This window comes from Balaenoptera ricei, chromosome 13 (assembly GCF_028023285.1).
Source record: "Balaenoptera ricei isolate mBalRic1 chromosome 13, mBalRic1.hap2, whole genome shotgun sequence".
Lineage (NCBI taxonomy): Eukaryota > Metazoa > Chordata > Mammalia > Artiodactyla > Balaenopteridae > Balaenoptera > Balaenoptera ricei.
This window is the reverse complement of record NC_082651.1, coordinates 66836232-66852849: the sequence shown is the minus strand read 5'-3', so window position 1 is coordinate 66852849 and position 16618 is coordinate 66836232. Positions and strand designations below refer to the sequence as shown.

Genomic DNA, 16618 nt, shown 5'->3' with positions numbered 1-16618 from the left:
TTTAAAATTTATTTATTTATTTATTTATTTATTTATTTTTGGCTGTGTTGGGTCTTCGTTGCTGCACGTAGGCTTCATCCAGCTGCAGCAAGTGGGGGCTACTCCCCGCCACAGTGTGCAGGCCTCTCATCGCAGCAGACTCCCTTGTTGCAGAGCACGGGTTCTAGGCGCGCGGGCTTCAGTAGTTGTGGCACGCGGGTTCAGTAGTTGTGGCTCGCGGGCTCTAGAGTGCAGGCTCAGTAGTTGTGGCGCACGGGCTTAGTTGCTCTGCAGCATGTGGGATCCTCATGGACCAGGGCTTAAACCTGTGTCCCCTGTATTGGCAGGCAGACTCTCAACCACTGTGCCACCAGGGAAGTCCCTGTTTATTTATTTTCATCCAAATGCATTTGTTTATGTTGCCACCACCTGCATGTTTGTAAGTTTCCATACAGATACACAAAGTGTGCTGCATTTTTCCTCCTCTTCTGTCTCTTTTTATTCTTCACATTGATATTGCACTCACTCATGCCACAGGTTTTGGTAATATATATGAGGTCATTTTGTTTTCCTGTGATAATACTGAACTTATTACTTGTAGTTTTGCATCTGTGCCTTTACTATATTATTCTAAGGCCTTGTCTCAGCAGTTTTGTCATATGAATTACATGGACCCTCTTCCATTATTCTCTTTAAAAATTTTTCTTAATATCATACCTAATGACATCTCAATTTATCCAGACCTTTCTCTCTTGTTTTCTCTGCTCTCATTTGATTGTCAAGTTTCTAGGCATGGTCTTCTGATCCTCTTGACATATGTTTCCTCTCTTTTCAAGGGATAATCATTCTATGTAAACTATTAAATATAGAATGGATAAACAACAAGGTTTTACTGTATAGCTGAGGAACTATATTCAATATCCTGTAATAAACCATAATGGAAAAGGAAAAAAATAAAGCTTGCAGAAAAACATTTTTTTTAATGGTTAATCATTCTAGTATTCCTAGAGTGTGGCCCAGAAAACTTTGTCATTGACTAGTCTTTTACTTCCCAGAGCTTACTTTCTCACCCTAAACCTGAATCTCTAGGTGGTAGAAAAGTGGGAAGGAAGCTATCTAGACCTCTACATTTTTACTTTTCCAGTTTTCCATAGTCTAAGATCTGGTTGTCAGAAGATGCTTTCCAGGGTCCCTTAAGGGATAGCAAATACTCGGCACACATCTTCCACACACATCTTATCAATCATGGTGCCTTTTTCTGCTGAGTCTGAAGATGACATCTGATCCACAGCATTCTAGGAAAGTGTTGGCGGTTGAGACACAGTCTGTTTGTCATTTCTGACCCTAGTAATGTCATTTATCTCCACACAGATTAGCAGAAGTCAGCCAAAATCCATGGGTTGATATGTGCACAGGTATAGCATACCCTTTAGATCAACAGAGAGCTAATTTCACATAGAATAATCATTTGAGGACTTTAAGTGTTGTGTACCATAAGGGGGCAGTTAATTAAGAAATAATGTTGACTACAGTATTAACATTCTCACTGAGACATGATTGAAAAATACCCAGATGAAATAATTTTACATATGAAATAAATTATTTTATTTTTTATCACCTAATATTAGAATAATTACATTTTGAAAATAATATTTAGACATTTTATGCAAATTCATGGAATTTGAGCTCATGGAACCATTGAGCTTGAAGTTAATGAACTAATTTTATACTTAGCTAATACCATATTTAGTGTGAGTTAAAAAGTACTTATATTGATCTAGGAAAAATAATAGTAAATATAATTTAAAATATTTTAACTTTTTTATTTCATAATTTGAAAATATTAAGGTCTTCTACCTCAGTTGAGTGTAAAAGCCAAGACCCGTTTAAATATCTAAGTCAGCATCTAAGTCAATAAGTCAGTATCTTAAATAATATTCATGTTTTGGATTCAGTTAGTTCACTTTTAGGAATCTCATTTAAGGAATAATTGAATTGTGCCAATGATGTTTGTCAAAGAGCTGTTTATTGTTGTGAAAAGGACAGCGTATCCATTGGAACACTTTAGTAGCAAGAGACTCCTCCCCACTGACTGTAAGTTTCCCTTGTTTAGCCAAGGATAAAAAAGGTTTTGGAAGTGGCCATACAGAGCAGGAACAGATGCATCATATCTTCATGCAGCTTTGCTCGACCCACAGAGTTTCTGCCAGAGCCGTAGAACTGCTGGTGACACTGTCTAAAAAAGGTTGAGGCTTGCAGATGCTGATATTCATCTTATTTGGGGTTTATATTACAGACCTTCCTCGACATACAATGGGGTTACATTCCAGTAAGCCTATCATAAGTTGAAAATACCGTCAGTCGAAAATGCGTTTAATACATCTAACCTAACCTACATCATAGCTTAGCCTAACCTACCTTAAATGTGCTCAAAACACTTATATTAGCTTACAGTTGAGCAAAGTTATCTAACACAAAGCCTATTTTATAATAAGGTGTTGAATATCTCATGTAACTTATTGAATACTGTATTGAAAGTGAAAAACAGAATGGTTGTAAGTGTATTGGTTGTTTACCCTCGTGATCGAGGGGCTGACTGGGAGCTGCAGCCCACCATCATGAGAGAGTATATTAGTGCATATCATTAGCCTGGGAAAAGGTCAAAATTTAAAATTCAAAGTGTAGTTTCTACTGAGTGTATATCAATTTCACATCATCGTAAAGTCAAAAAATCATAAGTGGAACTGTCCTAAGTCGGGGACTGTCTATTTTATGATATTTTATATATATATAGTATATATAATACTATTTTATTTCTGTGCTTCATGCTTCTACATGTTAACAGACATGAAGCTTTCAGGAACTAACTTCTGCATCAGTGAAGCTACATCTTTACCGGGCAGCGTCAGTGCCCAGGTAGCCTGAACACCCCTCTGTTTCCAGCTGTGTCCCAGAAGGATGGATGGACTTTGGAGGCCTCTCACTAAAGCTAAAGAGTTATTACTGTGGGGATTCCTAAAAAAGTGGTTAGAGAATGTGTTGTTTGTGTGATTTTGGAAGTGGTACAATTTCCAGTAGTGAAATGGTTCAAAATAGAACCTTGAAAGTGACATGTAGCAGAAGTAGAGTGAAGGAAAAAGTCTCTTGAGGAGGCAAAGGGGACTGAGAGGTCAGGGTCTTAGGTGGGTTGCCCATGCCCATGTGGCTGTGAAGTTAACAAGACTAATGACAGTAGCTGAGAGGGAGAGGGAGACTGTAAGCCAGAAGAGATGACACCCATGAGGGTAGACTGATACAAGCCTCTAAGATTCTTGCCAGAGAAGAGAAGTAGAGTAATTGTTTACTCTACTGCTGTGATTGAAGTAATAGAAGAGAAGATGGGATTCATTTTGATAGTCTCTAAATGAACTTGTACTGTGTCAGTGCTTCTTGGACTAGGAAACCCGGGGGTCTGTGGATGCATTCTCAGAGTGCAACAGTTTACTAGTGAATTTTTAAAATTTGGATCATTATTTTAATGGTAATCTAAAAGTTGACTTCAGTGCCCAGAGTTGAGTTTATTTGGAATTCCACCAAGTAGTCTTATACATTTAAATGAAATTATAATAAAAATAATTTAAATCAACACTATGGGATCATGAGAACTTGAGAAAATTGGCTAGATATTATCTAAGATTCCTTCCAATTCTAAAATACAGTAATTCTGTATACTTTCTTGTACATAGAATACATTAATTTTTAGGTATTGTCCTCATTTATTTAAAACTTTAAAAATATTCTACACGTACACATTTGGTACAGGATAATTAGAAAATCTTTATTTTCTTAAAAAAATGAATCACCTACAAAGTTATCACCTGGAAACATTCACTATTAACATGTGATGTCTCTCTGGATTTATTTGTGTATTTTTTTCTGTCTCTCTGTATCTATGCATATTATATATGTATGTGCATCTCAAAGAAGTAGGAAAAGAAGGTTTTTAACTGAAAACAGGGTCACACATAATCTATTATGCATGTCTTACCATGTCAGTATGTATATTCCTACGTCATCATTCCTGTTAGCTGCATGTTATTCCATTATACGGATTGACGTAATTAATTTAGCCAATCAATCCCCTATTTGGGACATGTAGATTGTTTCTAGTTTTTCACTCTGATATAACACCTACCAATAAATATCCTTCAATAATATATATTTTTAGTACTATTCCAATTATTTATATATCTCATTACCAAAAAAGAGTCATTCAATTTGATCATAGCCCAGATATAATCTGGAGTCATTTATTTATGATTATCTTTTTTTTTTTTTTCTGGTAAATATTATAGGTTTCTTGGCTTAAAAAAACACATGTATAGTAAAATAATCTGTGTTTTTGGTAGTCCAGAGTTTTCCAGACTGCTTTCTTTGGATCCTAAAGGTTTCCTTTGGTAGAGCTTTCCCCTCTGCTCCGCTTTTGTCTATTTTCTTGTAAGAGATTGTTTGTTTAAAAAAAATAGTTTTACTATTAAGAAAACAAACACAATGATTTAAACCACTGAGCCAGTCCCTGGTTAAGATGTGAAGTTACGTTTCATGATTAGTGGCAGAGATGGGATATCCTATATGCCATCCTATATATCCTGACTCCTAAAAAGAAATTTAGAATAAATACATCTCCTAGAAATAAAACAAACCCAAAAAAGTACTCTAACCTGGTATCTGGATTGCTTACTTGGAACATACTTTCAACATGTCCTTTATTTGTATGTTATCTTTTTTTATTTCCACTTCAACAAATTGGAATTAAAACATTTCAGAAGACAGTAATCATCAGCTTAACCAGTAATTAGCATTGAGGAGTAGAGAGAAAATTTAAGACAGCTGCCAAGTTGACCACTAAAATGAGGTTTGATTTGCTGGTATTTGTCATCTGCGGGACTTTATAATTATAATAATAGCAGTGTAGTTGCACTCTGATGGAAAGTTGACAGTTAACTTTTTCTACTCATCGAACTTAGGAATAATTCTGAAAGTTTCTAGTTTCTAGTTTCCAGGTAATTTATCATTCAAGTGATTAAAAGCTATTTTGGGCCACAATTATGAACAATAATAAAATTTTACATGTGGATGACATTAACACAGTATTTCTTTCTTTTTGAATTTCCAGGGAAAGACTACTATTATTCTAAGGTGTCTTGACAGGTAAGTGTTATGTTAACCTCTAGACTACATTTGCTTATTCTTGTCGTGTAGGGCAAGTTAGAATCTAAAAGACATATGGAAAGAGAATAATTTTGAGGCCGAAACAAAATATTTTAATTCTTAGTGAATCCTTATTATGGGTTTTACAATCTCCTTTAAAGATAAAACCAAGAACAAGCAAAAAGAAATTATACAGGATTAATATTGGATTTCCTTATTTGGGAGGAGAAATTAACATAATTACTCAGCCTACCATAGTATTTGCTTTTTTTGGCTATGCTACTCTGATATTTAAACTTTTTAGTTCTGTCTGGTTCATGACTGAACATTAATTATAATCTTCGAATTGCTCATGGGTATACTTTTTTTTTAAATTAATTTATTTTTATTTTTGGCTGCGTTGGGTCTTCGTTGCTGCGCATGGGCTTTCTCTAGTTGCGAGCGGGGGCTGCTCTTAGTTGCGGTGCTCAGGCTTCTCATTGCAGTGGCTTCTCTTGTTGTGGAGCACGGCCTATAGGCGCATGGGCTTCGGTAGTTGTGGCTCTCGGGCTCTAGAGCGCAGGCTCAGTAGTTGTGGTACACGGGCTTAGTTGCTCCGCAGCATGTGGGATCTTCCCGGACCAGGGCTCGAACCCGTGTCCCCTGCATTGGCAGGCGGATTCTTAACCACCACACCACCAGGGAAGCCCTCTCATGGGTTTACTTCTGAAGCACATTATTGGTCTTTAAACTGTGCATGTTACCATTTGTTTTATATACTTCCTAATCTTCTATACCATAGAAGCATGCCACCAGATTAAGATTTAGGATTATGATTGGTAGGTGTTGCAGGAAGTTGATACGGAAAGTCTTGTTTGTTTGTAGCTCTCATTAGCTAAATGATGCCTACGTTTGAACCGTGATTTCAGATTGAGAACTGTATAAAAATCTTTCATTGATGTCGCCGTTAAATTGATAGTCATTAGGTTCCCAACTCCCCACATCAAGGCTGAGCACAAACCTGATGTCAGTGCTTCCCACGTGGCCTGGATGCAAAGAGCTTGTGCCCTAACATGGCCACCAACACTGCCAGCTCCTTCTCCACGCCCCCAACAGTGTTGCTAGGCGCTGCCACTACATGCAGGTGCCATTATTCTCTGCAGTTGCTACTAAAGATGGTATTTTGAAGGCTTATTTAATTTTTATATAAATTCTTAATCATTTTTATCTCAATGTGTTATACAAGGTGTAACTTCTCTACTAATCAAAGTTTTTAAGAGGAAGCAAAAATAAATCAGGTAAGATGATAGCGTAAGAAAATAATTCCACCCATGATGGTAATACTACCTGTCTTTTATTGTGAAGGGATGAGCCACCAAAACCAACCTTAGCCTTGGAATATACGTATGGAAGGAGAGCAAAAGGACATAACATAGTGAGTGTCTTTTTGGTGATGCTGCGCTACACATACATGGAGAAGTGAGGATGCTGACATCGTTTTATATTTTCCATCTTACCTACAACCGATGCACATATCCAGCTGTACACTTCATAGCTATGTACTTTTTAACTCAAATGCAACTCAGCACATATGAAGCCAACCGAACTGTGGGGAAATATTTTGGCCTTCTCATTTGTTATGTCTTAAAATGCTTGAATCGGATTCCTTTGTAACTTTATTGTACAGTTTTTTGGCATATTTTCTTCTTTTAAATGAGAATAACATCGTGAGTTATCTTCTGTCTCCAAAAAATCTGCTAAAAATATGAATTTGACCTGTGGAATATTTATGAAAAAATACTGGTCAAAATCCAGATTATTAGCATTTTTACAAATACATCTTGAAGTTGGTAATGCTGTTTGAGACCACAGGCCCTAACTGGCTATAATCCTGTTTTCACTTGTGTTAGTGTATCTACAGAGGAAAATTAGAAATTGTTCAGGGTACAGGGAGAACTTATAGTGTATGTTAGAGGAATAAAAATTCCTAAATGGAATTCTCTTTTGGAGTTCTCATATGAAAAGAGGTCGTTTTTAAAATAAAATTAGATGTACGGAAGAACAATCTAGAATACAGTGGAAGGTCCCATATCTCCCATAACACAGGCAAATTTTTATAGATTGATCCAGTCCAAGTGTTTGATCATTAGACAATGTATAAACAGTTAAAATTGGCTGTTGCTGCTTCCTGGATTCACCAATGCCAAGCTGGTTATTAAAACAGTGAAATTAAAAAGAGAAAAGAAAAAAAGTAATATATTGAGATGGGGGAGGACTTTATTTTTGTGACTCACATGAATTTTTGCATGAGTGATAAGCCTAGAAATGGAATTATCCTTTTCGTGGGAAACTCTGAGACAACTTTTCATAAGCTTAACTTTTGAGAAGAGCTCTAAAAACTTTTCTTCATCCAGTTGTGAATCAAGGGAGATTATCCAATGCAAACTTATTTCCCCCACAAACATTAAAATGATTCAAATAGCAACCGCAAAACAATTTTAATGGTTGAGATAACTTGTCAAAAATGCAAAATATATATATTCATCTAAAACTGCTTTAATGACCACCTGCCTCTTCCAAGTTCATGGTATTAGACACATAAAAACTCATGTGATTCTTTTTCACCTATTTGTTTCTGCTAAACTTTGTGCTATCAAGTTGGGCTTTTCCATATTCATTCTAGAAGCCTCACATCTTTCTCAGATTTAATGTCTCCTAAAAGTTCCAAATGGAAGAGCTTTATCAGCTCCTCACACAATCTTGGTGTCCTGAAGGTTCCTCAGTATCTGGCCAGAGGCAGAGATGCCATCAGCTAGCCGGTGGTCTAGGAGAGCTGTTATGGAATAGATGGTCTTATTTCCAAGCTACTTGGCTGCCCAGCCCTTTCAATCCCCTAGTGTTGGAGTCCTCTAAAAAGGGAAGCAGTTGTTGAGTCTCTCCTTGTTCCCCCACCTACCGCTTGTATGGCCAGTGCCAGCCGGTCACATTCCGCAGGGAAGTCAGGCACAGACCGGCTGCTTATATACTCTTGCCCAGGAAATCCCGGTCTGCAGCCCGGACTGCCATCTGTTCTTCCCGTTTCCTCATGTCTTGTCTGTGTGTCTGATTTATTTTGTGAGCTTCTGCCTCCCTCAATTAGGATGTTTTCCTGTTCAACTGTTTTATTTCTATCTAAAATTACAACTGTTTTCAAAAAGACAATTCCAAATGTGTTCAATTTGTTAATTTTATTTCTAATTTGAGTGAGTGTCTGCTACATGTGATATTTACAGAATTGGGGCACTGTTTAATGTCTTCTATTAAGTTAGGGTAGAATTAGGGCATTTAGTACACATGCACATTCTTAATGTTTCATTGTTGTTCTTTGGAATAGAGGTTTTGATGCATTTTGAGGGATGGAATAGAGAAAGGAAAAAATTTCCTTTTCTTTCCTTTCAAAAAATTGCCAAGAAATGGTCTTGAGGACTATAATATCTTGTATCCATAATTATTACTGGCTGGTACTAATGAAATATAAGAACTATTTAAAATTTAAAAACATCAAAGAACGTTAATATGAAAAAACCCTGTTTTTTCAGCCAAAAGATATTGCTCATTTTTGGGAACTAGGTGGAGGAACCTCTTTACTGGACTTAATCAGCATACCAATCACAAGTGACACCTTACGGTAAGTGTGGCCAGCTCCAGGAACAGTTGCTAGTAAGTGTCCAGTGGAGGCCACAGGATGAATATGAGTAGGCTTTTGTGAACCAGAATTTGCTGGGACAGTTTTATGTTGCTGAAGGCTTACGTTCACTTCCTTTCTATGTGCTTAAACTGTAATGCTGTCACAGATTTTAAAAGAACCAAGGTTCTGGCCTGTGCTGAAGTGAAATAGTTGGCATTCCAACTAGTAACATATTTTGCAAGCCTGCAAACAAACAGAATACGTCAAATAACACTTGGGCAATGAATTCACTTGGCAAAAATAAATTTGAAAACAATTATTTCTAATACCCATCCAAGCGTGAGCTTATTCAGCCCTGAGTTTTTCCTGCAGCTGGACATTATGTCTACTTTGAATTTAATGCTAATTAATACCATTGAAGCTTCATCCAAGGGAAGTCTATGAGTCAGAGGAGGAAGAAAGTCTCTATTTGCTGACCTAAAAGAAACAGAACCTGGGGGAAAACCTCAAACCCTTTGGTGGTGTTTTCCTGACAATGACTCCCACTCGTGGCCAAATCAGATGTGGAAAACTGTCATCTTAGCCAAGGAAAACAAAATTTTTAAATCTGAAATATCTTACTCCTGTCAGAGTTTAACACAAACCATTGCTGCTGCCTGGACCAAATACAAAGAGCTTGACAATTATTTGTTAAATTTCAGCCATTAAGATCTTTAGAGTATGGAATTATTTCTTGTTAACAGGATAATTGTTTTTCTATAACTAGCCAGTAATGTTGGCTTTATTTGTCCAGTGATTTTTTTTTCTTTTAAAGAAATATGATTTACTGTCTTTTACTTATTACAAACGTAATGTATGCTCATATGGAAAACTTGGAAAAATACTGAAAGGTACATAGAAAGTAAAAGCATCCTCAATCACATGAAAAAGAACTACTCTCAACATACTGAGGTATTTCTTTCAGTGTTTTCAGTGTTCGTAAGTATACTTTGTATAGGTATGGGATATTGTATGTATATAGATTTAGATCTTGCTTTTTCACTTATAACCACCGTTTTCCCCTGACATTATTTTTCAGAATCATGGGATTTTACAGCTGTGTAGTTTTCATTTGTCCTCCTTTAACACAGACAAAGAATCGAAGCTGCCTGGGAATTCGGGCAGCTCACGGTGGTGTGGTTGTGAAGAGATGGCGAGGACTGGGGTGGGGGAGCTGAAGGATCCAGAGCTGCCAGCCAGCCTGGCCTGAGGCTGACAGGAGTGAAGAGGCTGGGAGCAGCTCTTACCTGGCCGTGAGCTGGTTCCAGTGCTGGCCCTGACTTGCACATCACCTTGCCATATTACCTCACTTTCCTTCTCTAGACCTCACGGGCTTGTAGAAATTCTGGTTTCTGCAGGAAGCTAAATCTTTCCAGTTTCTTTAATGCCTCACTTTGTGAGTTCTTGGTCTTCTTTCCCTGGAACCCCAGGGCAGCTGGAGCCTGCTTTAGGAGAGAAGAGGGGTCAGGGTTATGATGAACAGAGGGCAGGGGCACCATAGGCCTGGGTCCAGAGTGGCTTGCTGAGTGATTGAAGAATTCATGGAAAACATTTCACTCCTCATGTAGCTGCAAATCTCAGAGTGTTTTGTGGCTGGAATTAATTTGACATATAATTTCCTTATGTTGGACAAAGCCCAGCGACCTCAGCAGCCGTACCAGTGCTCTTAGATACTGTTTAAGATGCCTGTTCATAGAATAATTATAGATGCACTGAACATTTCCACAGACCTTAGATAATTTGTAATAGAGCATTTCTTGTGGTCCATTTCCCTGTTTTAAAAGGTCGTGTTTTTTAAAAAAATTTTTTCAGCTGTCATTTGCTATGAAGGTAAAAGTAACACAGATATTTCCAGTGCACTGGAAACACAAATTTTAATCTTAGAAAAAAGTTGAATAATCCATTTCTCTTTTGCTTAAAAAAAAGTTATTTTCATTTGGAAAAAATGATAAATTTTATGTTATATATAGTTTACCACAGTTAAAAAAAGTTCAACCATAGTCCTCTCTTTTTTAAACATTAACCATACTAAAACTCTGAAAATATAATTAGTTTCCTCACTTATGTATATATATTCTGTTACAATTAAGCAAAACTGGTTCTGAGCTTATTAAAATGACATAGATGTAGTTGGCTAGAGAATTTAATGGCACAAAAATTTTATAGAAAATCTTGATAATTAATGTCTAAAAAGACTACTTTCTGGATTTAGACCTATGGTATAGAATTTAGCTACTGTTCTGCTTTAATTACACAACACAGCTGATTTGCTCAAACTAAGCAAAATAACTTGACTATATTATAACTAGCATGTATTATAATTCCTTTCTATATCTACTAGCAGAATGTTTGCCCTGTTGATCAAAAATATATTGGCCCATGATTATGGTTCTACATACTTATTATGACCATTTTCTGAAATACTCCTATATTTGTTTGTTTTTTATTGTAAAATATCATAACATAAAATTCAGTTTTAGCCATTTTTAAATGTACAGTTTAGTGGCATTAAGTATATTCACGTTGTTGTGCAGCCATCACCACCATCCATCTCGAGAACATTTCATCTGCCCAAACTGAAACTGTACCCAATAAATAATAACTCCCTATTTCTTCCTTCTCCAACCCCTGGCAACCGCCATTCTAGTTTCTGTCTCTATGATTTGACTACTCTAGGTACCTTATGTAAATGAAATCATACAATACTTGTCCTTTTGAGTCTAACTTATTTCACTTTAGCATAATGTCTTTAAGATGCATCCATGTTGTAGCATGTATCAGAATTCCCTTCCTTTTTAAGGCTGAAAATAGTTCATTGTATGTATATACCACGTTTTGTTCATCTCTTAACCCACTGATGGACATTTAGGTCATTTCCACCCTTTGTCAATTGTTAGTGATGCTGCTATGGACATTGGTGTACAAATATCTGTTTGAGTCCCTGATTTCAAAACACTCAGAAGTGGAATTACAGGATCCTCTAATTTTTTGAGGAACCACTATACTGCTTTCCACAGTGTCTGCTGTACTATTTTATATTCCCACTGGCAATGCACCAGGGTTCCAATTTCTCTATATCCTTACCAACACTCGTTATTTTCTGGGGGGTTTCGTTTATTTTTACTTTTATTTATCATAGCTATCCTAATGGGTGCGAAGTGGTATCTCATTGTGGTTTTGATTTGCATTTCTCTAATGATTAGTGATATTGGGCCTCTTTTCATATGTTTATTGGCCATATGTGTACCTTTAAATAGAGAAATGTGTATTTGAGTTCTTTTCCCTTTTTAAATTGGGTTTCTGTTGTTGCTGAGGTTAGATTTACATGAACATGAGCACACATGCATGTGGTCACAGTGGTGGTGTGTGTGGTGGCCAGGGGTGTGCTTTCAGACAGGCAGCAAGGTACAGCAGAAAGGCACATGGCTCTGGATCTAGATACCAGCTCTACAATTTACTAGTTATATGAATCTGTGCCTCAGATTTCTAATCCATAACATGGCCACCATAACATCTTCTAGGAAGTGTTGTTGTTAAGAGTAAGTAAATAAGCTAGGTAGTCCCCCTAGCAAGGACCATCAGTAAATCTGTTTTCTTCTCCTTCACCAGGTTGTTGCATTGTTGCTGCTGCTGTGATTATTATTTTTGCTTCCCTTCTTTGGAGCACACAGCAAAACTGGATCTAAACATGGCATTGTTGGACCCAATTGCTTGCCGATTATTTGAACTGGATTATTACTAGTTCAAACAAAAACTTCAGTTGTGACACTTAAATATCACTAGGGAAAAGCACTAGAATAAATAAGGCTATAATTTTAGCATTTTTTTCTTAGAAAATTGCTGGGTTTTTTTTTCTTAAACTATAGTGTTATTTTTAGAAAATAAATTTTGGTATAGTATGGTTTCAAATAGTAATTATTTTGAGTCTTTTTTTTTGAAACATGTTTTTATTTCTTTAGGACATTTTCTATTGTTCTTGTTTTGGATCTTTCGAAACCTAATGACCTTTGGCCCACCATGGAAAATCTGTTGCACGCCACAAAACTTCATGTAGATAAAGTGGTAGTGAAACTGGGGAAGAAAAATGCTAAAGCAGTTTCTGAAATGAGACAGAAGATATGGAGCAATATGCAGAAGGACCATCCAGTGAGTTACTGTTGGGATTATCCCTAGAATTCTTAGCCCCATATATAGTTAAAGATAACATCACAAACAACTTCTTTAGATTTTTATGCATGAGTTGAAATTCATTTCATGTAGATGAACCTGTTCACTGGAAAATTATAGCAATTTAATAAAACCTCAGTAAGGGCAAAACAAGGAAAAAGATTTCATATGTCTTCTTGTTAGACATCTACTGTGATTGTTATGGCATATTACACCAATGAAAAGGAATAGAGTTTTAAAGTAGTAGTTCGATACTGATTTTATAATCTCTGTAAAATGAAGATAAAAAACCAGGTTGTACAAATGTCACCTGGCAAAGGCTAGATAAGACTACAATTTTAAGCAAGGAATAGAATTTTAACAGCCTTTACCGTCACTATACTTTACATTCATTTAGTGTCTGTCACATAATCAATATCTTTTTATCATCTGATAATTAATTAAACTATAAACTCACAATATGATAACACAAGTAAGTCCTTTATATACAATCATGAATGTCATCTTCTAGAAAACCAAGAGCAGTATTTTATATTGCCCAGAGTTTATGTGAGTGCGTTTTACAAAGGTAATATCAGAACAAAACTGATAGTTTATGGTTCCCATGTATAAATGTTATTGTAACAAACAGTTAATATGAAATAATAAAAAAAAAAAAACAGGAAGGTGACATATTTAAGAAAATAAAAGGACACAACATGAAGAATAAATATCATAGTTTAGGGAATTGTCATTTCTAGTTTTATGCTTGAGAAATGTATTGATAGTTTAAGAAATTAAATATTGAAACAACCTCTATGTCAAGCAAACAATGTCAACATTATGGGAAGATTTAAAATGATATAAGTAGAAATTGATGAATACATAGTAATAAACAATTATAATGAATCAATGAAATATGTTTGTTAACAGGATCGTGAATTAATTGACCCATTTCCAATTCCTCTCGTCATAATTGGAAGTAAATACGATATTTTTCAGGTAAGCTCTTCCACTTCTAGTTGAGCTTGTTGTACATGCATGCCTAGGCTTTATAGGAGAGGAACAAAAGTAATAATGAAATGAGAAAAATGACTCTGGGAGGGAAAGGTCAAGGGGTCACATATCTCAAAGATTTTGGAAAAGAGGATATAGTTGGGAAAGAGAAAATAGGTAAGGAACAGTAAATACAGTGGAATGGGGATATGGGCAGAAGATTTAGAAACTGAATCCAGTCCAGTCACCAAGGGACAGGGCTTATGTCCCAACTTTTAAATCGCAGAAAGTAGAAAATTGGTTTCTTCTTATCTTTGCTTGTCAGAGAATCCTTGGGGTATTCCACACTATAAAATGTGTGCTTATATCTAAATTCTATTGAGCTAAGTGTTTAAACAAGGAAAGATCTGGTAGCTGCAGCTCTAGAAGGCTGCAGCTACTGTTCAGCTCTCTGTAGAAACAAACGCCAAGGTAATGGAATCCTACTCAAGCTATGTTCCAAAAGATAAATAAGAAAATCTATTTCTGTATTGAATAATTTGCACCTTTCTGCTACAGACACTAGTTGTCTCAACTTTTTTCTTTTTAATAACATATTTCTTCAGGATTTTGACTCTGAGAAGAGGAAGGTAATATGCAAGACACTTCGATTTGTTGCACATTATTACGGAGCATCATTAATGGTTTGTACGTTTCCTATCCTTTGGGTTTGAACGGACAGTAACAAATTTGGAAAGATTAACAGCTTGGTACACAGTTATGAATGCTAATGCTTTTACTAACGCATGTCATTCTCTCCTTTCCCATTGCCTCAAAACCCTCTTTTTACAGAGTGTTTATAATGTATTTCTAGAACACACTCTGCTAGATGGCCTACCATTTCTTTGAAGCAAAAGTTCTAAATTTCTAATAGCCATAAACCCCCATCAATCTTAAAGAGATAAATTGGTTGTTTATTTATTCGTTTTAGTTTCCCCTTAAGAATTAGAATCTATATTCTCTTAAAAGAAAAGAGGAAAAGACTAACAATTTTTTTAAAACTTAAAAAAAATGCTGTTTGTTGTAGAGGTTAAAAATATGAACTTGGGAGTCATGCTGCCCGGGCAACCATTTACTAGATATGTGGTCTCAGACAAGTCACTTAATCTCACTGAAGCCTCAGTCTCCTGGTAAAATGGACAAAACAATACCTTCTTCATAGGGTTGTTGTGGGGATTAGGAGCCCGAGTACTGTGAAATGCTTAGCACAGGGTCTGACACAGAGTTCAATAAAGGCTGGTTCTTATAATTACTGTTATCATTATCTTCCACAGCAGGACCAAATGTTGCTGGATATCCTCTAACGCAATAAAACATAAACGCATTTTTTATTAAAAAAAAAAAAAAAAGAAAAAACTTTCTTCCCATTTGAATGGTCTCTTTTTCCCTCTAAATCAGAGTGCTCAGAGGAACCTGTAGAAAACATGGCCTAGTCCCCAGCCTTCGTGGCTAGTATATTAAGACGAAAAGTAATAAATATGATCTGTATTTATTAAAATTTTTATACTTTTCAGAATGCTCCACATACATTTTATTATGTATTTTCTTAAATATCATTACCTTTTATGTTTGTACTGTATCTGCTTACATATTAGGTTGACAGAGTACTTTGGAAATATTCTTTTTTTAAAATTCTTTTTCATATTCTTTTCCATTATGGTTTATTATGGGATATTGATATATTATAGTTCCCTGTGCTGTACTTTGTTGTTTATCCATTCTGTATATAATACTTTGCCTCTGGTAGTCCCAAACTCCCAATCCAACCTTCCCTCACCACCACCCCCTTGGCAACCATGAAAATATTCTTTATTGTTTTGAAAAAGATATGAGGAATTTAAAGTAAATTATTCATTCAGAGTACAGAAGCAAAGACCATGGATCTTGTAGTTTCTTACTTTCACCACTAGGTAAGGGCCCATACTTACTTCTGGTTAGTTCGCTGAGGGAAATCCCTATCTTTCTTTAGGAACAGATCACATTTGATGATCCATCAGGGCCAGTCTGGTCTTACGGATACAAATTTAGGTGAAGTCAGGTCAACCCAGGCCACAGCAGGCCTGCAGTTAACCATGGTTCAAAAGACCCTAGAAGGTCGGGGACTAGGGAAAGGATTTGAGACTCCTTCATCTCAGCTTTCAGTAAGCCAGAGGGTTCAGAGGTTGGGGTTATAAGAGCACTCTGGACCACCAGGGGAACCATAAAGCTTTTCTAGCTTCCCACACCAAGAAGAAAGCAGCCAGAGTTATCAAAGCCCCACCTTTCAGTTTCAGTTCCACTCTTACCCTACAGCCCAGACTTGGGTACTGCTTTACAAGGTTCAATGATACTCAGCAGTCTTTTTTTTTTTAAACACTATAGTTTATCCTTTATAATTCAGTCAAGAATACTGGTTCAGTAGTATGAGCAATCTAATCAAGTTAACATAAACAAACAAACAAACAAAAACATTGGTAAGAAGGACCAGATTCAGTGGAGAGCCAACAGGATGTTAGGGGGCTTAGAATTATGATGTATGAGGAACAGTATAAAATTATATTCTGGCATCGGGATTGTGATAACACTCTTTAAATATTCGAAGGA

General features: G+C 36.2%; 1 protein-coding gene across 2 annotated transcripts in view; it reads left to right on the top strand.

The window, feature by feature from the left end:
• Nucleotides 1-16618, top strand: part of DYNC2LI1 (dynein cytoplasmic 2 light intermediate chain 1) — a 44039-nt gene that overhangs the window by 16973 nt on the left and 10448 nt on the right. For both annotated transcript variants that reach the window (XM_059943453.1, XM_059943454.1), the window contains exons 3-8: nucleotides 5135-5169; nucleotides 6514-6583; nucleotides 8727-8815; nucleotides 12814-13000; nucleotides 13934-14002; nucleotides 14602-14679. In XM_059943453.1, coding sequence (XP_059799436.1) covers nucleotides 5135-5169; nucleotides 6514-6583; nucleotides 8727-8815; nucleotides 12814-13000; nucleotides 13934-14002; nucleotides 14602-14679 — 528 coding nt within the window. The remainder of the gene's footprint in view (nucleotides 1-5134; nucleotides 5170-6513; nucleotides 6584-8726; nucleotides 8816-12813; nucleotides 13001-13933; nucleotides 14003-14601; nucleotides 14680-16618) is intronic.